Source organism: Engraulis encrasicolus, chromosome 13 (genome assembly GCF_034702125.1).
Source record: "Engraulis encrasicolus isolate BLACKSEA-1 chromosome 13, IST_EnEncr_1.0, whole genome shotgun sequence".
NCBI classification, from domain to species: domain Eukaryota; kingdom Metazoa; phylum Chordata; class Actinopteri; order Clupeiformes; family Engraulidae; genus Engraulis; species Engraulis encrasicolus.
The window spans coordinates 39,464,612-39,491,358 of NC_085869.1; the positions used below are offsets into that span (position 1 = coordinate 39,464,612).

The 26,747-nt window shown below is 39.2% G+C and overlaps 2 protein-coding genes across 2 annotated transcripts in view; both read right to left on the minus strand.

Annotated features, from left to right (window-relative positions):
* The window catches only part of LOC134461152 (zinc-binding protein A33-like), a 21,724-nt gene extending 4,031 nt beyond the window's left edge, over positions 1-17,693 (minus strand). The window contains exons 1-2 of the mRNA XM_063213914.1: positions 17,637-17,693; positions 288-686 (exon numbers count right to left, since the gene is read on the minus strand). Of these exons, the coding sequence (XP_063069984.1) occupies positions 288-680 (393 nt within the window). The 5' untranslated portion in view covers positions 681-686; positions 17,637-17,693. The remainder of the gene's footprint in view (positions 1-287; positions 687-17,636) is intronic.
* A 1,538-nt stretch (positions 17,694-19,231) lies between these two features.
* On the minus strand, positions 19,232-22,330 carry LOC134461755 (nuclear factor 7, ovary-like). The gene is made up of 3 exons (XM_063214622.1): positions 22,300-22,330; positions 21,660-21,858; positions 19,232-20,147 (listed from the first exon to the last, which is right to left on the minus strand). The coding sequence occupies exons 1-3, from the start codon at positions 22,327-22,329 to the stop codon at positions 19,618-19,620; spliced, it is 759 nt and encodes a 252-aa protein (XP_063070692.1). The 5' UTR covers position 22,330; the 3' UTR covers positions 19,232-19,617.
* Between the last annotated feature and the right edge of the window lie 4,417 nt (positions 22,331-26,747).

Here is a 26,747-nt window from a genome sequence, read left to right on the forward strand (position 1 = left end):
TAGAGCATTCACCCAAAAAATCTGGGACAAATCCAAACATCCGTTCAAAAGTTATCGCGTTAACACGAAAGACCTTACGCGGCGGCGGCGGCGGCGGCGGACGCGGCGGCGGCGGACGCGGCGGCGGACGCGGCGGCGGCGCACGCAAAACCATTACATCCCCGACGCTCCGCGTTTCGGGGATATAATGAAACATAGCAGAAAAGAAAACAATATGACTATATTCATTTAACAATTTGATAATGGATGATATTAAGAAGACATCTTCATTAAGACTAGATTCTTACCTTGCGTTCCTCCGCTGCTTCACCTACAGGACGGAAGGTGTGCTTGATGTGTTTCTTTGAATCTCTGCACACCAGACAAACGGGCTGTTTATCCTCCAGACAGAAGAGCTTGAGTTTCTCACTGTGCAGACTGCAGAGCACCTCAGACCCTGCTGAAGCTCTCTGGCTCTTCTCATGTAAGTAGGCCTCACACAAGTTCCTTAAAGCCAGGTTTGGATAGCCTTCTTTTGAGCATTTCCTCCTGCAGTAGGGGCATTCTCTGGATCCCTTCTTCTCCCAGAACTGCTCTAGACAGGCCTTACACACACTGTGAGCACACGTCAGTATAACAGGATCCTTGTAGATGTCACAGCACACAGGACAGCTTAGTTCCTCTTCAAATTTTGATGCCATCGTCTCCTGTACAAAATAAAAACAGACAAACACATAGTCATATGATGAACAATTCGGGAAGCCAACGAGGGGGAGAGAGATTAAATGACAGAATGATCTTATTTGACGTTCCTCATTTTCATAGTATATTTTAAGTATAATAGCAGTATGATTTAGTTCCAAATCAACACACCTCTAAAACTAATAATAAAAAAAACTAAAAAAGAGAAGAAAATATTTGTCTCTTAGTCAAAAAAGTTCACTGGTGCCGCTCCAGGCAACTCTTCCAAGGAGACAGGGGATAGGTAATCAAAAACAATTTATTTAATGCAAGATTATTTCATGGCAAATAGTAAACTCAACAATTCAACCGGGTCTTCATCAGGGCGTGCAGGGATGGAGACCTGTTGGATAGTCAATTTATTGTTAAATTACACATCATCAGCCGCGTTGGCAACCACACATAATTTGCCTGCTCACAATGAGATCTGTTTTGTCGTAGAAACGTGGGGATGAATGCACGGCAAACAAGACAGACATCTCCAACGTGACTTCCCAAGACAAAAAAAAACAGTCCCATGGCAGCCCAGCAAGGTACAAGCAACTGCATGCATAAAAGTGGTTCTCTTTCGGTTGACTCATTTCGACATCTCTATGGCCGAGAGATGACTTATTCATCTCCCTCAGAGAACTAGGGTGATACAGACGTATCCTAAATTTCCCGCGATGACTTGACACCACGTGACATGGACGCGGAGCAGAGGTCACTCCCATCCCAGCGCCGTGGACACAAATTCTAACCAGAGTGAACAAGCCCATTAATATGAGGTCTGAACTGCTTAATAGGTCTGAGTGTGATTATGTCGGTGGGCTGTATTCATCAGATGGGTACACATAGGTCATATTTACTTGAAATCTTTTTGTACATTTTGCAGGCCAAATAGGCCAAGATGGTGGCATGATACCAGCAAATCTCACCAATAATACAAGTTCACTCAACAGTAGCCAAGCTGTGCCCTCCTAGTGACGCAACACTTTCAGCGTTGCAACTAGACAGGTCAAGAGCGATGCAAGTAGGCCTACTTTCTGAGTTCCCGAAAATGCGGGAACAAACCAAGGGAGGCGAGTTCAACCATGCCGTTTGGGAAATGTTAATTGTTGTGCTCTTGGTCAGACCAAGTCTCGAAGAGATTTGAACATCGATGATAATCAGGCTACACAACAGTGGACTGGCAGTTGTATTTTTGACAAATTATAACAATCTTCATATAAAAGCTGAGAGCAAGGGGATTCACAAATAGAGCAATGATGAAGGCCACAGCGCCGAAACGTGTTGGTGTTTTTTTTAATGCATCTGCCCTTTAAATAAAGTTGGTTTTTTACTACATTAACCAACTGAAGTGCCTGGACCAAGGATTTTTTCCTTCAGTCTTTTTTGAACATTGAACCCCTTCCAAGAGCACCAGTTGGTTTTGAGGGACACTAGTAGCCCAAGTAAAAAAAAGTGTACTTAATATATACTTAATAAGTACGTTTTATTGTATTTAAAGTGTACTTCAAAAGTGTATATTTAAAGAATGTTATTTATTAACTTATAGTATACTTAAATGTACTTGAAATATAATTAAGTAGAGCTTAAACACATTTTAAGTTGACTTTTTTGTACTAAAATTAAACTTTGTATAAGTGTACTTAATATACTAAAAATATATTTAACTTTAAGTACATTATAAGTATACTAACCAAGTCACTTTAAAATGTGTTTAATGTGTACTTTAGCATGCGGATAAGTGCATTTTAAGTACATTAGAAATCTATTTTAACGTCATGAGAAAGTACTTTATAGTATACTGCAGAAGTACATACTTAAGTTGTGTTATTTTGGGACAACTTATAGTATACTTAAATAGTCTTGAAATATAATTAAGTACAGCTTAATCACATTTTAAGTTGACTTTTTTGTACTAAAATGAAACTTTGTACAAGTGTACTTAATATGCTAAAAATATATTTGACTTTAAGTACATTATAAGTATACTAACCAAGTCACTTTAAAATGTGTTTAATGTGAACTTTAGCATGCGGATAAGTGCATTTTAAGTACATTAGAAATCTATTTCAATGTCATGAGAAAGTAACTTATAGTATACTGCAGAAGTACATACTTAAGTTGTGTTATTTTGGGACAACTTATGGTATACTTAAATACACTTGAAATATAATTAAGTAGAGCTTAATCACATTTTAAGTTGACTTTTTTGTACTAAAATCAAACTTTGTACAAGTGTACTTAATATACTAAAAATATACTTTACTTTAAGTACATTGTAAGTATACTAACCAAATAACTTTAAAATGTGTTTAATGTGTACTTTAGCATGCAGATAAGTGCAATTTAAGTACATTAGAAATCTATTTCAATGTCACAAGAAAGTACTTTATAGCATGCTGCAGAAGTATATACTTAAGTTGTGTTATTTTGGGACAACTTATAGTGCACTTAAATACACTTGAAGTATGATTAAGTACAGCTTAAACACATTTTAAGTTTACTTTTTTGTACTAAAATCAAACTTTGTACAAGTGCACTTAATGTACTAAAGCATACTTTACTTTAAGTACATTTCAAATATATTCACAAAAATCGCTTTAAGTACATTTTAAGTGTATTGACTCTAAATGTATTTTAAGTATACTACAAGTAGATTTTACTTTAAGCACATTTCAAATATATTTATTTTAAGTACACTTTAAATATATTTCAAAAGTATATGAAAAAAACATCAATGTAATCTCTAATTACTCATTTCCATTGTACACTGTCTTGTTCACAATCATCAGCCATTCACATGAACTTTCCTTTCACCTTCACTTCAGACAACAACCACTGCCTCAACCAGGATTTGAACCCACAATTCACTGAACCACAGACCTGCACTCTAACCACTAGACCACAACTACCTGTTCTGTAACAGGCACAATTACGTTCTTGAAGTAATAGTCTTGAGTAGTACACTTTAAGTATACTTTTATATACTTAATAATAATACTTAGAAATCATTGGTGGTGGTATGCTTTTATCGAATTAAAGACACTTTTACATGTTTAATTTGTGCGCCAAAAAGTACACTTAAAGTGCACTTAATACACTAATAACACAACTTAAGTACAGACTTCAGTATTGTGCTTAAAAGTTTAATAGGTAAGGCCTTATATGCCTTTTTAAGATCTGTTTGTGCTCTTCAATATGGTGTTTTTACCATGAAAATACATTAACAAAATGGAAGGTGGAAGGTTATTTAATGTTACAAAGCATAATGAATAAATAAGCCTAGGTTAAAATACACTAAAATGATGGTTTAAAAAAAGTACCCAGGTGAAAAAAGTGTACTTAATATACTTAATAAGTATGTATTTTTGTATTTAAAATATACTTCAAAAGTGTGTATTTAAAGAACGTTATTTTGGGACAACTTATAGTATACTTAAATACACTTGAAGTATGATTAAGTAGAGCTTTAACACATTTTAAGCTGACTTTTTGGTACTAAAATCAATCTTTGCAGAAGTGTACTTAATATACTAAAATCATACTTAAATGTAAGTACATTTTAAATATACTTACTAATTCACTTTAAAAGATGTTTAATGTGTACTTTAACATGTGGTTAAGTGTAACTATTTGAAGTATGCTACAAATCTATTTCAAGGTCATGAGAAAGCACTTTATAGCATGCTGCAGAAGTACATACTTAAGTTGTGTTATTTTGGGACAACTTATAGTATACTTAAATACACTGGAAATATAATTAAGTAGAGCTTTAACACATTTTAAGTTTACCTTTTGGTACTAAAATCAAACTTTGTACAAGTGTACTTAATATACTAAAACCATACTTAACTTTAAGTACGTTTCAAATATTCTTTCTAATACCAAACTTTAGCACATTACAATACAAATACACTTAAAATACACTTAAAATATACTACACCAATAGTATGTCTTCAAATACAATACATTTAAATACAATACACTAATATTGCATTTTATAATACTACACTTTAACACATTACTTTTAAAATACAAATGTACTTAAAATAGACTTAAAATTGAATATACTAATAGTATATTTAACAGTACCACACTTAAGCACATTACTTTAAAAATACAAATGTACTTACAATACATTTAAATGCAATACACTAATAGTGTATTTTATAATATTACACTTAAGTACATAACTTTTAAAATACAAAGATACTTAAAATACACTTAAAATATAATACACTAATAGTATACTTTATAATGCTACACTTTAGCCCATTACTTTTAAAATACAAATGTACTTAAAATACATTGAAATAGAATATACTAATAGTGTATTTAACAATACCACACTTTAGCACATTACTTTAAAAATACAAATGTATTTACAATTCATTTAAATACAATACACTAATAGTGTATTTTATAATACTACACGTTAACACATTACTTTTAAAATACAAATGTACTTAAAATAGACTTCAAATTGAATATACTACTAGTATAATTAACAATACCACACTTAAGCACATTACTTTAAAAATACAAATGTACTTACAATACATTTAAATACAATACACTAATAGTGTATTTTATAATACTACACTTAAGTACATAACTTTTAAAATACAAAGATACTGAAAATACACTTAAAATATAATACACTAATAGTATGCTTTATAATGCTACACTTTAGCCCATTACTTTTAAAATACAAATGTACTTAAAATACATTTAAATACAATACACTAATAGTGTATTTCATAATACTACACTTAAGTACATGACTTTTAAAATACAAAGATACTTAAAATACACTTAAAATATAATACACTAACAGTATACTGTATAATGCTACACTTTAGCACATTACTTTTAAAATACAAATGTACTTAAAATAGACTTAAAATACAATATACTAATAGTATATTTGACAATACTACACTTTAGCACATTACTTTTAAAATACAAATGTACTTACAATACATTTAAATACAATACACTAATAGTGTACTTTATAATACTACACTTAAGTACATAACTTTTAAAATACAAAGATACTTAAAATACACTTAAAATATAATACACTAATAGTACACTGTATAATGCTACACTTTAGCACATTACTTTTAAAATACAAATGTACTTAAAATAGACTTAAAATACAATATACTAATAGTATATTTGACAATACTACACTTTAGCACATTACTTTTAAAATACAAATGTACTTACAATACATTTAAATACAATACACTAATAGTGTATTTTATAATACTACACTGAAGTATATAACTTTTAAAATACAAAGATACTTAAAATACACTTAAAGTATAATACACTAATAGTATACTTTATAATGCTACACTTTAGCACATTACTTTTAAAATACAAATATACTTGAAATACACTTAAAATATAATACACTAATAGTATATTTTACAATACTACACTTAGCACATTACTTTTAAAATACAAATATACTTAAAATACATTTAAAATACAATACACTAACAGTATATTTTATAAAACTATATTTAAGTACATAACTTTAATAATACAAATGATTTTAAAATATATTTAAAATACACTAAACTATAAGTATATTTTTAAATACCATACTTAAGTACTGTACTTGATAAATAGAGTGTACTTAAAATATACTTTCTGAAAATTAAATATATTTAAAGTACACTTAAGTACACATTTTTTTGACCTGGGAGCACTCTATACTACTACTACTACCTACTCTTCTGCAGAACAATTTTGCTGTTTACATGACACCAGCACTGCAGTATCATGTTACAGTTCATTTACTTTCACTTTTAATTGAGTGGACAGAAAAACTCTTTAAGTTTAAACTCCTAAACTGTAAACATGTAACCATTCCCAGTCCATTCTGCAAGCAGTTAAACATGAGCAAACCAACTTCTATTTCTGCAAAAGTATCACATACCTGAATATACCTGTACTCAGGTATTACAGGGAAAAGAGCTGATGTCTGTGCCTCAGTCTTCACTTCCTTCTCAAAGGAAACAGAGGGAGATGAAAGGGGCTTTGGGGAGGCAGAAGCTGATAGGTCAGTTTCATAAATTCTTCAAAGTAATTGGTCTGAAGTGTGTTGTTCATAAAGTCTCAGCATATTAGGTCAAGGTGCAGTAGGAGTTTTTGCCGCAGTTGTGTGCATTTATGGCTAACCTCGTGACTTAAATTTAAATTCCTGTTTAACCTCATGGCTCTTCCCCCTCTGCTATACTATAGAGAATATGCTCTTCAGTCTATTGTGTGATGGTCTGTCTAGCATTTGACAACTACAGTGAGTGAGAGACTATAATTTTGTTAAGTAACTTGGTGTGTGTGTGTGTGTGTGTGTGTGTGTGTGTGTGTGTGTGTGTGTGTGTGTGTGTGTGTGTGTGTGTGTGTGTGTGTGTGTGTGTGTGTGTGTGTGTGTGTTTAAACATAATACTGTGTGATGGCCCCCACAGTAAACTGGTGCTGTTTGTTAGCACTGACCCACAGTAGGCTATATATTGGCGCTGCTGGTTACTGTAGGGGGGGCTTAGTGTGGCAAACCTCCCATACACAAGAAGTCCAGTATTGGGATAAACAGGTGTCTTCCTCTCACCTCTGGGTGTTACTGACAGAGCAGGTTACCTGGATGTATGCAGGTGTGTGCTATATGTTTCATCTTTTTTAAAGAATTATTTTTGGCAGGAATGCTTTTATTTAAATGGGGCATTTAAAATCATTAAATGGACTTGCCCCTAGTTATATCTGTCATGCTCTCTTTTTATGCCCCTGCTCGAGCTCTCAGGTCCACTGATGCCAAGCTGCTAAGGACCCCCCCCCCCCACCCCCCCCCCCCCCCCCCCCCCCCCCCCCCCCCCCCCCCCCCCCCCCCCCCGCCGCAAAAGAAGATTGGCGACGCCGCGTTCGTTTGCTATGCGCCCAAGAGATGGAACGCCCTCCCCATCGAAAATCAAGCATGGTGTCCGATCCATAATATTATGTCACCCCATTGTTGCATTAGGTATTGGAGGCTTTGACCGTATCACAGGTATCATGACAGGCATCATGACATGACAGATATCATCATTTACAGGAAAATTTGTAACCATGGCAAGAACACTTGGTTTGAGTTGAACATCATGTGCACTCCAGCAAGACAAAAACCCAAAGAACAGTGGATTGGTTGTAAAATGAAAGGACACAGTCATTGATGAAAACCAAAACCGTTGGAGGCTGCCATTGCTGTCTAATAACCCTTGAAGGAGGGGTGCCAATATTCCTGGACATGCCCTTTTTCGTGTTTTTGCTTGAAATTACAAAATTCTAAATATTTTCTATTCTAAATATCTTATAATGTTCAATTAAAAGATCCTGATGGTAAATGTTGTTTGTATTTCCATGTATTTCTGGATATATTGCACACTTTGTAAATAAAATGAAAGGGTTCCAATACTAACTGGCGGCGCTGTAGACGCTCCCACAGGAGCTGCAGTGTTTCAACACACACACACACACACACACACACACACACACACACACACACACACACACACACACACACACACACACACACACACACACACACACACACACACACACACACACACACACAAACAGATAACAGGTGAAATACATTTTGTTCAGCTGAGACGTCAGGTGGAGTAAAGGCATTTAATGCCCATGAATTCATTAGTAATTGATGGTTGATATGTTGCAATGAACATGCTTCTTAGATCGTCCACTAAAAAAAAAAAATCCATACAGCAGTGGTACTGGTTGTCGTTGCACCGCCCTGACATGTGCTACTGCTGAAACGTCACTGATACACACACACACACTACACACACACAACTCTACTATTACTACTACCGTATTAGCCCGAATATAAGACGATCCTGATTATAAGACGACCCCCCATTTTCAGGCTCATGTTTTGGGGAAAAAGTTTTTTGAAGACTTAATTTTGTTTCACATTGGAAACTTTTCTCAAAATGCAGTTTTTAATTTGTTGGAAAATCTGAGGCTTTTTACAAAGAACAAATTTCACAATATAATTTTCATGGAATTTCCATGATATAAGACCACAGATGGCTACTCATATCCTTTTCCTTTCTTTACTCACTTCACCTGTCAAGCGCCAATAGGCACCTACAGGCTACAGCCGCCTGGGCCCGCCTGTTTAAAGTGCAACGCAACATAGCCTATAGCCTACTCAGAGCATTAGTCTGTGCCAGCCAGGCAACCAGTCCAGTAGAGATAGGCAATCTATTGTGCAATGCACAGATTTTGCGAAATGCTTAGTTGACAGCAATATCTAACCAGCAGCCGTCTCGCCAAATCGCCGTTCATTTTATGCATCCAAAGTTTTCCGTTGGACTGTAGAAACCGAACGTGACCAAAGGCAGATTGACGCATTGCACTTGAAACCCATGCGCTGCCTATCAGGACCACGTTGACATTAAAAGTCCGATTGATATTCATTTCGTACCAAGGGTAAAACTCCTAGTGATTTTATATGAACAAGACAATCTCTTGCCCTAACCATTATTCTGTGTTGTTGCATCGTTGCGAGGCATATCGTCAAAGGCACCGCTTGTCAAAGGCGCCGCTTTCTCGCGCACACACAGATGACCATTGATTGACTGATGACAGCATCCAAAACTTAGCCTACAGGTTGTTCGTCAAATCACCCTTCATTTCTTTAGTTTCTAGTGGTGTTGTCGGCTGACCAAAGAGAACGACCAAAGCTTTCCTGATGAGACTGTAAAACCAAACACAAATAAAAGCAGAGCAACGAGCCGCGATTGACTTGTGTTTTCCCCTTGCACTGTCGTCCGCATCGCGTTGACATTGACAGTTGATAGACGTGCAGTCATAACGAAACAAGCATCTGCAATTTTTTTGATATGGACAAAACAATCTCTTAACCCATCCATTATTGAGTTTTGTGGCATTGTTGTGAAGCATAGGCTAATGGCCGCATTCAGGTTAAGTTTAAAATAATAATAATAATATATATTTTTTAAACTTTTTTTCTCTAACGCGCGTAAATAAGACGGCCCCCCTTTTTAGAGTACTGTTTTTATAACAAAAAACACGTCTTATATTCAGGCCAATATGGTACTATTACATCACTACTACTACTCCACTACTACCACTACTAGTACGACTACTACTGCTCTACATTACGACCCTGGTACAAGAAGGTTAGATTTGACAGCAAAGTAAAATTGTATCCTGTTACACTCCCCCGCAGCCCTGTCTAAATAAAGGCATTAAAAAATAAATAACAATATAAATAATACAATAAAATAATAAAAACAGGTTCAACCTGAAGTAAATATCTGATTAAAGTAACGGTTCCCCAACCACTAATCACTATGGCATCACATGTCTGTGACCCCACCATAGAAAGGAGATTTAAAAAAAAAAAAAAAGATGTGCCAGTGTTAAGAAAGACACAATGATGAGACACTTTGAATAAAAGGAAATGTATTCAGTGTCACACAACTCCCATGAATACAGATGAGCATGACATGGCATTTGTGGCAACAGAACACATCTGATATTCAGAGTCAAACTAACAATTAATTATTATGCTGAAAAGAACTTTAAAGACACATGTTTGTAATTTGAAACTAGAGATGTCTAAAAATGAAAAGATGAAAAATGTGCGATTCGACAGTAAAGACAATCATGTAATGAGAAATTAAACACTACATTTGTCATTAGGAATGACATACTGTATCATCTGTGGCACAAACTCAAAAGGCATCAAATTAAACACAAATTTGATATTGTTGAAAATTCCCCATTTGTCCTCCAAGACCTCACTAACGTCTGACTCTGGATCAGTGGCCCTGACCATTATGGAATCATGGATAATTATAATGGTGAATAATGTGATTCAGTTAGGCAGTACCAGCACAGGTCCATCATACATCATGCATACATCAATTATGGCACCATGGCAATTATAAAGGTGCATAACATGATTCAGGGATTGATATGTAATATGTATAAAATGTTACAGTTTGGCAATATCAGCACAAGTCTTACATCAGCACATCATAAGTGGAGTTGCGATGCACCCTAGAGTTGTAGTGCATGTGCACACACACACTCACGCACACTGTTATTTTTTGATGTTACATTGTTATTTTAGCCTTCATTGGTAAGATCTTCAAAGCAGGTACAGTAGTGAAGTACGGAAACACTCTCTTGGTGAAGGTGTGTGTGAAGGTATATGTGTTTGTTACTATCATGGTCAAAAAATTACAACTCTTCTCTGTCCCAGTCCAGCTGCACTCTGATCCTCTGGAGTTTCTGCTTCACTGTGAGGGGAGTGCCAGGCTGTGGTGGGGCACGAGCTCCATATTTATCATCTTTATACCACACATACCATCGTTCACCCATGCAGGTGTCTCTCTTCCTCTGGAGAGACTCTGTCATCACACCCACATACCACCATGGGTTATCCCCAACCTCCACATCCCAGCAGTGTGTCCCTGAGTTAAAGCCCTCAGAGCCCAGAACACTGGCATACTTATCAAATCTCTCTGGGTTATCAGGAAGCTGCTGTCTCTGTGTCTTATCGCCACCTCTCACACTGGTCAGGTCCTCAGACAGGATGAGATGTGGGTGTGCACTCTGATCCAGAGTGACAGGAGCTGCAGAGAGGAAGAACACACACATTAGCTGAACACTGAGTGGTGTGTTAGGGGTGAGAATGCACATGAGCTGAACACAGAGGTGTGTTTGTCAGGGATGTGAATGATGGTAACACACATTAACTCAAAACTGAAGTGGTGAGTAGGGTGTTGACTGTGTGTGTGTGTGTGTGTGTGTGTGTGTGTGTGTGTGTGTGTGTGTGTGTGTGTGTGTGTGTGTGTGTGTGTGTGTGTGTGTGTGTGTGTGTGCAGGGCCGCTGACAGGTTTGGCTGGGCCCGGGACAACATTTTCTCAATGGGCCCCCCTCCCAAAACCAAAAAAAAACCCACCCCCTCATCCCTGACGGTCCCTACACAAAATAGTCAAACGCCTAACCACAACCACGTAATTCCCTTGTGCAGCTCCAAAACACACCACGTCGGGATGACAAGCCTATTTATAACGGATAAACAAAATCTTATTTACAACCTTACGGATATGGACTGAGTGAAGTTATGGTTTTCAAAATCCTATCACAATAAAATCCACGCTATTGTAGCCTATTACTTAAGCTCATGAATAGCACATTTTTCATCACATCGACCATTTTCACTTGACCAAGGGGAATCATGTCAAGGACGCGTGTATGTCCGCTGAACTTCCAGAGAGGGGAACAAGGCGGAGCACATTCATCTTGCGAGTGTCAAGTTCACCGCAATCAGAAACGAAAGTTACAGGTTACCCCAAAACGACACCGTTATAACCCATTCGTTACATTCAATTCTAGGCTATCTAAATGTCAATTTCACACGTTGACATGCCACTGGCTTATTTTAAACCAAATAAGTTTAAACCAGAGTCGAGTTACACTGGCTGTAATTCAGCTGACCGGGGATGATTCTCAAATCAATTCAGCCTGATTGGCGTGCGCGTGCCTGCCTGAAACTTTTGATTTGGACACATAATTGCAGAGTAATGCGCACATTCATAGATTCAATTACACGGGCGCATGAAACACATTGTAATTAAGCCGTTGTGGTAATCAAATTATTCGATACCCCCTGTCTCTCTGATACTGAATCCCGTGTGACTTGCTCACGGCCTCCTGTGCCAATGTTAGGCTGACGACGGGGCTGGAAAGTTTGCCGTGTCTTACCTGGATCTGCTGCACAGCTGCTTTTACTGGTGCCCGCTACATCATTCCAGTCTTTCCTGAAATATTTAGCCAGAGAACCCCTCAGCCTTTTGTCTTCTTCCTCTCTTTTTCGATTTTCCTTCTTTTTCTGCGCTCCTGACTTGTGCATGTTTACTAACTGGCTCGCGCACACTGACCACTTATCGAATGCTGTCGTCTTTTTTCTAGAAAGACCAAACCATTTTGGAATAGGGGTGATAGGGGGTTATTGGCCGTTTTTTCAAGGGCAATGAAGACAAACATCTATAAGTAATTGTTTGAATGCAAATAAAGCACTTTTCTACCCTAAAAAACAACACATTTTGAAGTGAACGTATCATAATTGAGCCCAACGTCATGGGGGCCCAGTTATGGGCCCCCCTCTATTCCAGAATTCCCAGGGCCAAGCCCTTTAGTCCCCCCCTGTTGGCGGGGCTGTGTGTGTGTGTGCAGGGAAGCCGACAGAGGGGGACAAATGGGTATGTTGTCCCGGGCCAAGGGAGAGAGGGGGCCCAGAATTGGGTTGTTATTACATTGTATGTATTGCGTGGGGGGCCCTTGACTTTGTCCCAGGCCTGACCAATGCGGGCCTGACCAATGTGTGTGTGTGTGTGCGTCTGTCTGTCTGTGTGAGCGTCTGTGTGAGCGTCTGTGTGTGTGTGTGTGTGTGTGTGTGTGTGTGTGTGTGTGTGTGTGTGTGTGTGTGTGTGTGTGTGTGTGTGTGTGTGTGTGTGTGTGTGTGTGTGTGTGTGTGTGTGTGTGTACTCACTGTATTGAACAATCTCTTGCATCTTCTCCCAGACTCTGAACACCAGGTTTCCCAGGTGCTTTGCCACATTGATCAGAGCTCCTGAAAGCTTCTCTGGATCCTGCAGTGTGCACTGGGCTCTGGAATAACATTCAGGAGTCAGTGCTGCTGTGGGTTTGGGTTCAGAACCACAGACAAGAGAGAGACAGGAGGCACATCACTCACCTTTCTACTGTATTCTTGTAGTTCTGGAAATAAATTGATACATATTTGTTGTTAATGTTACAAATACTTACATTTGTTATTTATTGTATAAAAACATCCCAAACATGGTATCCACTGTAACCACACACACACACACACACACACACACACACACACACACACACACACACACACACACACACACACACACACACACACACACACACACACACACACACACACACACACACACACACACACACACACACACACACACACACACACACACACACCCACAGTACATCATTATTATTGATGATGACTAATGGGTTAGCATGGTATTATGGTACAGTTGGTAGTCCTGATAATGATGTTTACAAAATAAACACATCAGTAACATAACATAACATAATAACATATCATAACATATCATAACATAACATAACATAACATAACATAACATGTCAGTAAAGTATTTACATACAGTCCCAAGAAAAAGTTTGTACACCCTTTGAAATTTCTTACCTTTCTGTTAAAATTGGTCATAAAACATGGTCTGATCTTCCCGGAAATCCCAAGAAGGAACAACCAGAGTCTGCTTTAACTAATTCAACCCCAACATTTACAAGTTTTCATATTTTCATTGGCCATAAGATGTAAACATTCACAGGACAGCAAGGCATAAGTAAGTACGCCCTAGCATTCAATAGGTTTTAACCCTAAATTAGTCACAATAACCTCAACCAGATGTTTCCTGTAGTTGCAGATCAGATTAACAAAACAATCTGGATGTATCTGGTCTCCCTCTTCTTTAGAAAACTACCTCTCGTCAGCAAGGGTTGTGGGATGTGGAGTGCATAGCTTTCTTGACTTCATGCCATATAATCTCAATTGTTTTTTGTCAGGGCTTTGACTGGGCTATTCCAGAATGTGTATTTCATTATTATGAAGCCATTCTAAAGTCGATTTGCTTCTAAAGTATGGGTTGTTGTCACATTTCAGGACCCATACTCTTGTGTGCTTCAACTGTTTGACAGACTATCTCACTTTTTTCTGTAAAATATCCCGATACACTTCTGAGTTCATTGTTCCACTGATAATAGCAAACTGAAAAGGGCCTGACGCAGGAAGGTAGCCGCATATAATGATGCTCCCGCCACCATACTCAAAGGTGGAGATGATGTTTTGGTGAAGGTGTGGTTCTCCAGTTCTCCTCCAAACATGACATTGTGTGTTCCCCTGAACAATTCAACTTTGGTTTCAACGTTGGTCTACAGAATATTTTGCAGTAATTCTATGAAGCATATAAATGCTTTTTCGCAAACCTCAAAGGTGCAGCAATATTTTTTTGGTCAGAAACCCCATTAATTTTAGATTGGCAGAATTAATCCCATTTTTACCTATTCTTGGTTACATCTCCTCTTCTGAGTATGGTGGCGGGAGCATTATTATATGCGGCTTCCTTGCTGCCTCAGGCCCTTGACAGTTTGCTATTGTCAGTGGAACAATGAACTCAAATTTATTGTGATATTTTACAGAAAAAACGTGAGGAAGTCTGTCACACAGTTGAAGCACACAAGAGTATGGGTCCTGAAATGTGACAACAACCCATACTTTAGAAGCAAATCAACTTTAGAATGGCTTCATAATGATGAAATATACATTCTGAAATAGCCCAGTCAAAGCCCTGACAAAAACAATTGAGATTATATGGCATGAAGTCAAGAAAGCTATGCACTCCAGACATCCCACAAACCTTGCTGACGAGAGGCAGTTCTCTAAAGAAGAGGGAGACAAGATACAAACAGATTGTTTTGTTAATCTGATCTGCAACTACAGGACAAGTCTGGTTGATGATATTGCAACTAACTGAGGGTTAAAACCTACTTAATGCAAGGGTGTACTTACTTATGCCCTGCTCTCCTGTGAATGTTATGGCCTTATGACCAATAAAAATATGATAACATGTAAATGTTTGGGTGGAATTAATTAAAGCAGACTCTGGTTGTTCCTTCTTGAGATTTCCGGGAAGATCAGACCATGTTTTATGATCAATTTTGACAGAAATATAAGAAATTTCAAAGGGTGTACAAACTTTTTCCTGGGACTGTACTCTAATTTGAATGTTATTTTCTCCATTCACAATCTTCTTTTTTCCTCTCAGAATAAGTGAAAACATACCATACAGTATGATGTAACATATCAAAAAGAGGATGTAGACATTGTGTCATCTCATTGTTTAAAGATGGAATATCCTACCTGTAAAAATGTGACATCATCAACCTCCATCTCCTCCTCTATGGCTCTGATTGTGTCTGAAAGAGAAGAGATCTCTCTGCTCATCTTCTCAATCTTCTTCTTCATCATCTGACTCTTCCTCCCCTCTTCCTCCCTCAGTGCAGCTATCCTGGCTGCCTCTTCATCTCGGAGAAACTGGTGAAGCTTCTCAAACTCCTGATTGAGCTGCCTCTCTGTCTGCAGGAGCTGAGTCTAAACACACACGCGCGCACGCACGCACGCACGCACGCACGCACGCACACACACACACACACACACACACACACACACACACACACACACACACACACACACACACACACACACACACACACATACACACACACACACACACACACAGGTAACAGGTAATAACTAGACTAGGCATAACTAAGACTAATTCCAGATTGTAACCCCTCAAATAAACATATTAGACAAAACAGCATTAAAAACAACATGAATCTCCCTCCTTTATTATACTGATCCAGGTCTCACCTTAATGTGAGCTGCTGTTTGGTCACAGAGGAGTTTAACTTCTTCAAATGTCTTCAGTTTTGTCTGTAAGGGCTGCAGTTTGATCTTGAGCTCCTCCTGAAATGCACGGGAACTATTTTAGGCCACAGTGTCAACATGATAGAGAGCTATATAATGAATGAAACATAGCAGATAAGAAAACAATATGACTATATTCATTTAACAATTTGATAATGGATGATATTATAAGAAGACATCTGCATTAGGCCTACTAGATTCTCACCTTGCGTTCTTCTGCTGCTTCATCTACAGGACGGAACGTGTGCTTGATGTGTTTCTTTGAATCTCTGCACACCAGACACACAGGCTGTTTATCCTCCAGACAGAAGAGCTTGAGTTTCTCAATGTGTAGACGACAGAACACCTCAGACCCTGCTGAAGCTCTCTGACTCCTCTCCTGTAAGAATGCCTCACACAGGTTCCTTAAAGTGAAGTTGGGTGGATAAATGCCTTTTGAGCATTTCCTCCGGCAGTAGGGGCATTCTCTGGATCCTTTGGTGTCCCAGAACTGCTTTAGACAGGCCTTACACACACTGTGAGCACACGTCAGTATGACAGGATCCTTGTAGATGTCACAGCACACAGGACAGCTGAGTTCCTCTTCAAATTTTGATGCCATCGTCTCCTATATAAAATAAAACAGAAAATACAAAGATGAACATCATAATTCGGGAAGCCAATCTGTGTGTGTGTGTGTTTGGGGGGGGGGGGGGATTGAATGACTGAATGATCTTATTTGACATTCATACAGTTTAAAAGCAAATGCATAATTTAGTTCCAAATCAACACATTACTTAAATGATCATTTAAAAAAACTAAAAAAGAGAAGAACTGGGGCCACTCCAGGCAACTGTTCCAAAGAGATAGGGGATAGGTAATCAAGTGTGTGTATGTCGGTGGACTGTCTAGTATTATTCGGATGGGTACACAATAGGTCATATTTACTTGAAATCTTGTAATTTTGTAAATGTTTTAAATTTTTGCTGTAACTTGTAGTTACTAGTAATCTCACCAATGACATACTGTATGTTCACACAACAGTGGACGGCCAGTTGTGCCTTTGACAAATTATAACAAGAGATACATTTATCTTCATGCAAAAGCAACAGAGAGCAAGAGGATTCACAAATAGATCAAATATGCTGTTTACTTGACAAAAGCACTACCGTATCATGTTACAACTCATTTACTTTCACTTTCAATTGTGTGGACAGAAAAACTCTCAAAGTTTAAACTCCTAAACTGTAAACATGTAGGCCTAACCATTCCCAGCCCATTCTGCAAGCAGTTAAACCTGAGTAAACCAACTTCTATTTCATCAAAAGTATCACGTACCTGAGTATACTTGTGTTCAGGTATTACAGGGAAAAGAGCTGTCGTCTGTGCCTCAGCCTTCACTTCCTCATTCTCAAAGGAAGCGGAGGGAGAGGGAGGGACTCAGTGAGCCAGAAGCTGATAGGTCGGTTTCATAAATCCTTCAAAGCAATTGGTCTGAAGTTTTTTTTTGTTCATAAAGTCTCTGCATATTAGGTCAAGGTGCAGAAAGAGTTTTTGCCGCAGTTGTGTGCATTTGTGTTTAACCTCATGACTTACATTTCAATTCGTGTTTAACCTCATGACTCCTCCTCTGCTATATACTACAGAGAATGATATGCTCTTCAGTCTATCGTGTGGTGGTCTGTCTAGCATTTGCCAACTACAGTGAGTCGTGATGAGAGACTGTAATTTTGTAAAGCAACCTGGTATCCACTGGAATACTAGCTACTCTAAGGTGACAGAGGCTTGCTGCAGAATAAGTACCACAGAATTAAAAGGAAATGGTGTGTGTGTGTGTGTGTGTGTGTGTGTGTGTGTGTGTGTGTGTGTGTGTGTGTGTGTGTGTGTGTGTGTGTGTGTGTGTGTGTGTGTGTGTGTGTGTGTGTGTGTGTGTGTGTGTGTGTGTGTGTGTGTGTGTGTGTGTGTGTGTGTGTGTGAGTAAGTAAACATATAGTGTGATGGCCCCCACAGTAAACTGGTGTTGTATGTTACTGATCGCACTGACCCACAGTATATTGACGGTGCTGGTTACTGTAGGCAGAGGCCTGTCATGTCTTGCACTTTATGTCAGTCTGTAAAATGTCAGTCTTGTATATGTCTTATCCTGGCATGGTATAGAGAGAAAACGTAATTTAATTTCCCTTGTATGTATTGTGCATATGAATAAAGTGACAATAAAAGCTTACTTGACTTGACTTGACAGAGCTTGGTGTGCCAAACCTCATAGACAGGAAGTCCAGTAGGATAAACAGGCATCTTCCTCTCAGCTCTGGGTGCTACTGGAGAGAGCAGGTTACCTGGATGTGTGCAGGTGTGTAGCCTACTAGATATATGTTTAATCTTTTTTTTTAAAGACGTTTTTGGGCACGAATGCCTTTATTTAGACGGGGCAGTAGGCTATGAGAGATGACAGGATAGTGTTAGAGAGAAATGGGGAGGGCCATCTGACTCTGGCTTACAGCCAAGCAGACCACTGATTAGAGTGATGAATAGTGTGGCATAAATAATGTGGCATTCACATGCTATGAGATTTATGGTAAATACCGTACCAAACGCCATAATGAAAAGCAGACATGAACACCACATCATATGGTATTTTCCACTGGGCAACTCATAGAATATTTTGATACACGAGTTGCCCTGATCAGATAACCTTCGACCTTTTTAACATGGCAGAGAGAAATGTTAGTTTATGTCTTTCAAAAACGTACATAGGCAGCGTGAATGTTGTGAATGTGTGGGTAAAATGATAATGTAAAACGCTACCAAATATGAATTTCAAAATTGATAGATGTACAGTATGATTGGCAGCTTCAGATATGACACTAACAACATCATCAGGATAAACTTTCGCTGCATTGTGTTTTATGTCAGTATTGAACAGAATACCCTTGTAATTTTGCCTTTTGAAGTGGAAAGCATCTTTCCCATGGCAGGTGAATGAATCACACGTCAACAGGAAAGGTAATGCAACCGGTAATAAGTCATTGGTCTATGTAACCTCTGACAAAAAGAAACCATTAATGTCAATCATTGGAAATGTATTAAGCATCAGCCACCAACACCCAGAAATACTTGACAAAAAAACGTACAAGCGTAACATTACAGACATGAGCACAACTCTCTGTAGAAAAAAATATTAACCACAGCAATTAAAAAGAAATGTAAGGTCATGAAAAACTATAGAAATGTTACTTTGCAATACCGTGTTTGGACTTGATGAAAAACTAAAGACAAATCAGACCTTTGCCTTTAACACCATTTAACACCAGATTGACTTTCAAGGCGCAATTGTCACCTTCACTTTCATTGGTAAGATCTTCAAGACTGGTATGGTGCGGAAGTATGGAAATATTCTCTCAGTGAAAGTGTGTGTGAAGGTGTGTATGTGTGTGTTATTATCAGGGTTAGTGAAGGACAGCATTCCTCTGTCCCAGTCCAGCTGCACTCTGATCCTCTGGGGTCTCTGCTCCACGGTGAGGAGAGTGGAGGACTGCGGTGGGGCATGTGCTTTATACCGACCATTCCTATAATACACACACCACCGTCCAGTCACAGACGGCCAGTTTCCCTTCCTCTGGAGAGACTCGATCATCATACCCACAGTCCAGTCATTATTCTCCCCAACCTCCACATCCCAGCAGTGCTTCCCCGAGTTAAAGCCCTGAGAGCCCAGGACACGTGCAATTCCATCAAATCTCTCTGGGTTATCAGGAAGCTGCTGTCTCTCATCACCACCTCTCACACTGGTCAGATCCTCAGACAGGATGAGATTAACAGCTGCAGTGTTGGGATCCAGAGTAACAGGAGCTGCAGAGAGGAAGAACACACACATGAACTGAAGACTGTTTGGTGTGTGTTGGGGATGAACACTGATTGGTGTGTGTTGGGGATGAACACTGATTGGTGTGTGTTGGCAACAGTGGCCTAGTGGTTTGGGAGTTGGTCTTCCAATCTGAGCGTTGTAGGTTCAAATCCCAACTGACCTCTCCCTACCCCTCTGTCCTCCAAACCCTTGAGCAAGGCACCTAACCCCCCACACTGCTCCAGGGACTGTAACCAATACCCTGATGAAAGTGCCAGCTAGAAGTAATGTAATGTAATGTGTTGGGGATGTGAATAACAGAGGGAGTATCTAAAAGATAAAAGGCCAGGGCCATAATTTATCAAGCGTTGTTAGGCACAGATCTGTGTGTAAAGCGTAAATGTGCCTAAATCTACACACACCTCAGACCATGCGTGCGAGTGGGAGTATCTTGAAATTGCAGATAATATTGACCATGCAGTATACAGTTGGCTTTGAAAGGCACTTCCGATAGGAGGTGCACAGTATATCAAAATAGGTAAAAGGAGACACATGTGGACATAAACACTGTCACTGTCATGTTGCTTCCACTCTCATGCATGGTCTGAGGTGTGTGTAGATTTAGGCACATTTTTACGTTCAAGTACATGCTCATAATCACATACTTTGCTCAGGAATGATCATACGCACAGTCACTTTACGCACAGATCTGTGCCTAGAACACTTGATAAATCAGGGCCCAGGACTTGACCTTTAACCTTTTCGCTCATTGGCCACTCTGTTGTTCAAGAGTCACTAGCCATTCTGCCTTCCTATTCGTCGCAGTTTCATTTTCAATTTTCTTTTCCTTACCACCACTCCATGTTAAAAGAAAAAAAAATGTTTTCCTTTTTCCATGTCAAAAAGGAGAAAGTAAAATTCCAAGAATATTTAGTACGGGCAGCAATGAGATGGCTCATGCAACGTTTTTCACCATAGCGGATGATACAGGACATACATGTACTTTTTAAAAATATATTTTTAGGGGCTTTTTGTGCCTTTATTGATGACAGGACGGTAGAGGGTATGAAAATCAGTGGGACAGAGAGATGGGGTAAGGTTGTGATACGAGTCCAGGCTGCACTCAAACCTGGGTTCCCATGGGCATGTAAGCCCAAATGTGGGGGGGGGGGCTTAGCCAGCTGCCTCACAGCGCCCCACAGAGATCTTTAACCTTCTTTGAGCCTCTTATTTTCTTTCAGAATGTTTTTGAGTGGATTGGCCATGGTGTATGAGTCCTTAACATTGGACCCAGTGCATAATTATAAGATTGGCTAGTACAGAGATGCCTACGTTTGAGCATTTTAAACCAGCATAAAATAGTTGAAACTCTCCTTTAAGTTCAGAAGATGTGTGTGTGTGTGTGTGTGTGTGTGTGTGTGTGTGTGTGTGTGTGTGTGTGTGTGTGTGTGTGTGTGTGTGTGTGTGTGTGTGTGTGTGTGTGTGTGTGTGTGTTTGTGTAACAGCAGCCTACTCACTGTATTGGACAATCCCCTGCATCTTCTCCCAGACTCTGAACTTCAGGTTGCCCACATGCTTCGCCTCATTGATCAGAGCTCCGGAACACATCTCTTCCTCTCTCAGTGCAGCTATCCTGGCTGCCTCCTCCTCTCGTAGAAACCGGTGAAGCTTCTCAAACTCCTCCTTGATCTGCTTTTCTGATCTAAGGACCTGAGTCTACAAACCCAAATACAGGAAGACCAAAATATAATGAGTCAGTGAACAGTTAAAGTGATCAACATTTCAGGTAATAAGCTCAGTTTCCACCTCCTTTCAATAATTTAGTTTGACATTTCTTCCAGCCCTTCACTGAATCTGGCAACTCAAATATTACCTCCAAACTAGCATACACTAGCATACAATTGAATTGCTAGTTGGCCCCATAAGATTCAGTGATTATTGTTAGCTTGGAATTAGAAGTAACATCACCAGACTCAGGGTGTCTTGAAGAACAGGAGAAAAATAGTCATTATTTAATTCAAGGGGAGGTGTAAAGTTAAAATACAACAGAGTGTAACTTCTTTAATGTCTTCGGTTTCTTCTGAAGAGGATGTAGTTTGGCAGTTTGATAATGTCTTTAACAGTTTTATACTGGATTCACAATATAACATTTCTCACCTTGCGGTATTCTGCTAACTTCGATGCCATTGTCCCTTTCATGAAATAAAAAAAGACACAGTCATCATCAGACTAATTCATATTCAAGTCATTCTAAGACATCCCTGTGTGTGTGTGTGTGTGTGTGTGTGTGTGTGTGTGTGTGTGTGTGTGTGTGTGTGTGTGTGTGTGTGTGTGTGTGTGTGTGTGTGTGTGTGTGTGTGTGTGTGTGTGTGTGTGCACTTTCTGTCTTCATACAGTTGTACTGTGATGTGGAAACAGCTGTCTCACAGTATATATAAAAACACCACCAGATAACAGCATGACACAAGTCAACACGCAGATTCCTAAAATTGTTCTGTTTACCTAAAGACAACAGATAAACTCTCAATGTCAACACACTGAAACACAATTAACAAATACAGGATATCTTAACACATACACTGGGTTTTAGACATCTCCTTTCAAAACTCAGGTTAAAAATCATCCCTCCATTTCTAATCAGTACTTTAAACTGTAGGCCTAACCCCAGCACAGCTATTTTGTGAGCAAACATTGCTGGTACATTTTTGGTAATAAATAAGTAATTAGACCATCAACGTTATTTGAATTATTATATGAACCACAGCCAACATGATTAACTGGACTTAAGAGGAAGCTGTCTGAAAGGGATGTTTGGGTGACCGGCCATGTGTATTGACCCTGTGGAGCTCTCGATATACTTTTTTTTTAATACAGTCAAGTTAGCACCCAAACATCCCTTTCAGAATATTCAGACAGCTTCCTCTTGCATCCACAGTTAATACTGTTGGATGTGGTTCATCCTTCTTGGTTGTATGCAGGGATACTGTGGCTCTTGATACATCACAAAGACTTGCTGTGTCGCTCAAAGACACAATAGTTGGACCTAGAATTTCTCCTTTTTGAACTCTGATATGTCACCCATCACTGATTCTTGAGAAAGTGGCTAAAACAGGTTGTAATGTTGACAGAAAAAAACAAAGTGAATTACAAAATTATATGGTATATCCTCGTAGACTAAGGTCTTGGCTTTTCAGAAATGCACAAGGCCAATCTCCCCATTATGTATTTTTTTCAGAAATCAGGCTTTTCTCCGATCATACCTTGTTTTTTGTCAACACCGTCAGACACAATTAAAAGTTATTAAAATTATATCGATTTGGTTGCATACACTGTAAAAGATTTCAAACTGAAATTTACAGCTAATTGATGGGGAATAATTGCCAGCAAATTGTTTTAAATTTACAACAAATTGCAGAAAAAAAACAGTTGCCAGCAAGTCGTTTAAAATTACAACACTGTTCCGTTTTCAAAACTACTCTGACCATGGCACATGTCCTGCCCCCTCATCCGCCCGCCTCCTCCCGCCTCCACCACCGCTGCCCGCCTCCATGTCTGAGATGCCTTCGACATGGTATCGTCCCCATCCTCCACCATTACTGAGATAGCATGGTACCATAATGCCACTCTGCTCTAAGCATATACTTCTACAAGTTCAGCCTTGCATGGGTGAGGCACAAATAATAAATCACTCAGCATAGTGTTGTCACAGTGACAGTGATAGTTTCCTCAAGAGGACTTTCATTTATCAAGTCATCTCAAAGGGGAATTCAAAAGCAGTCACAAAAAGGACTGTATGGAAATGCATTTGTCAAACCAATCAAGTGGTCTAAATTTAATATTATGCAAAAAACACCATAAAACATGCTATGCTACAAGATGGCTCTCAAAAGATGAAACAACCCAACCAGTTAACCTGTCAGGCAGCCAACCAGTTAACTGGCCAGGTAGCCAACTGGCCTTGACAGACTGGCTGGTTGACTGGCCAGCTGCCTGTCCGATTCACTGGCTGGTTGACTGGCTGCCTGGCTAAACCAGCCAGGCAGCCAGTCAACCGGACACGCAGCCGGCCAGTCAACCAGCCAGTCAACAAGCAAGGCAGCAAGCCAGTCAACTGACCAGGCGGACAGGCTGTCAGTCAACCTGCTAGGCAGCTAGCTGGTCAACTGGCACTATGCTGTCAGCCATCTTGCCAACAAACCAACCACTCATCTAGTCGGCTAATCAATTGATTGCCAGTACCAGTGAGCGCCAGTGAGTCAGGCGCTATGCTGTGCCATTCAGACAAGCAACCAAAGCAGTGTGACAGTCCAGGTTTATATAGTGGGGAAAATGAACCATGTGACCAGAGTAATCAGGCATTGGGCAGGTGCTGGCAATCATTGAATCACGGCATGAAAGTGATTAGTAATAAAGTGAGGCAAGGCACTAATTGACAGATTGGTTAGGTGTAGAGTGTGACAACAGAGTAACAAGAGAGATCTGTATTAAAAAGCTAACAAGTTCCTAGAATGTTCCAATCATTGACGCTCCTGCTCTAGAACTACAGTTTAAAAACAGACTGGGCTCCTTCTAAGATAGTGTTTAAAAAAGTATAAGGATATTCTTAAATTGATTGGTTTTGGCCCTTGTTTAATGCACATATCAAAACTTCAGTTCCAAAAAGTTTTCATTCTGATCCATGTTTATAAGTAAACATTCCATATATATGTGGAATTGTCTACACAGTGGTTGGACAAAATAACTGAAGCACCTGTCCTTTTAATGTGTTGGAAGTTTCATGGCTCAAGTGGGCCAGCCTGTTGGCCAATCTTCATTAATTGCACATTGCACCAGTAAGGTGAAGTTGAGTTGAATTGCTGGTGAAAAGTTACCAGCTAATTGTTGTAAAATTACAACAAATTTGCTGGCAAAAAAGTTGCCAGCTCATTGTTGTGAAATTAAAGCAAATTGCTGGTGAAAAGTTGCCAGCTAATTGAAGTAAAATTAAAGCAAATTGCTGGCAATAAAAAGTTACCAGCTAATTGTTGTAAAATTACAACAAATTTGCTGGCAAAAAGTTGCCAGCTCATTGTTGTGAAATTAAAGCAAATTGCTGGTGAAAAGTTGCCAGCTAATTGAAGTAAAATTAAAGCAAATTGCTGGCAATAAAAAGTTACTAGTTAATTGTTGTAAAATTACAACAAATTTGTTGTCAAAAAAGTTGCCAGCTCATTGTTGTGAAATTAAAACAAATTGCTGGTGAAAAGTTGCCAGCTAATTGAAGTAAAATTAAAGCAAATTGCTGGCAATAAAGAGTTGCCAGCTAATTGTTGTAAAATTACAACAAATTTGCTGGCGAAAAAGTTGCCAGCTCATTGTTGTGAAATTAAAGCAAATTGTTGGTGAAAAGCTGCCAGCTAATTGAAGTAAAATTAAAGCAAATTGCTGGCAATAAAAAGTTACCAGCTAATTGTTGTAAAATTACAACAAATTGCTAGCAACAAGTTGCCAGCTAATTGTTGCATTCTTCCAACGCAAACACGGGAAACTTCACAACATACAGCCTTTGAAAATAATGGTCCTGGGCCTCTGCTTCCATTCCTTCTCATGGGATTTTGAGATATATTCTGTTGCTGAAGCCATCAAAAAGCCAAATTGAACCACAGGGGGGCTGCCACACCTGAGCATCTTTTATGCTCTATGACCTGCCCATCGTCTTTATAAATGGACAAACCATCATTGGCCTCTCCCATGCCCTTTTAGCAGAGAGAAGCCTGTTTTGAATTGCACTGAGCTGAAATTAGCGCACCTGGACGTCATTTACAATCAGCTGGCTCATGACCAAAGAAGGTAGATTGGATAAGCAGTATCACTCAATGGAAAATGCATTGGCCCCAGTGTAGTAGTTGGGGGAAGTCGTGGCTCAGTGGTTAGAGCACTGGGTTGGCAACCCAAGGGTTCCCGGTTCAATGCCCGACCAGACCACAGCTGAAGTGCCCTTGAGCAAGGCACCTAACCCCCACACAGCTCCCCGGGCGCCACTCAGCAGGCAGCCCACTGCTACAGACTAGTGTGTGTACTTCAATGTGATTCACTAGCCCAAATGGGATAAATGCAGAGAAAGAATTTCCCCTAGGGGACCAAAATTGGCTCCGCTCCAATTGGCTTCGTAGTATGAGGGTGTTGCTTTAATGCCGTAGAACTAATACATTTATGCTTAATGACATGGTGCACATGGTCAGTGTGTGCGATGCCATGATGGACAAAATTTGTACTCCACAAATTTGGTCGAAAGAGGATATCCGGTTGTCAGTGCTCAGTTTGTGGCCAAATTTACTGCAGCTGTCGGTCAGCATTAATTGCGGGGGATAATTAAGGACAGGTGACAAACATTCACTATTGTATCCTATGACCTGTTCCACACTTTATCATGCTTCCAATTTGACCATGGAAGAAGAAAATTGGACTCCCCTTGCTATCATTCCGTACTACGCTCCGATGTTGTCTGTAAACCCTCCTATCTCTACCTCCTTGCTCATGACCAGGTGTGTGCGATTGAAGAGTTCAAATCAGTTCAAATCCTCTCCACCTCTATCAGGCCTGTATGCATGTTTTAAAAGCATCCA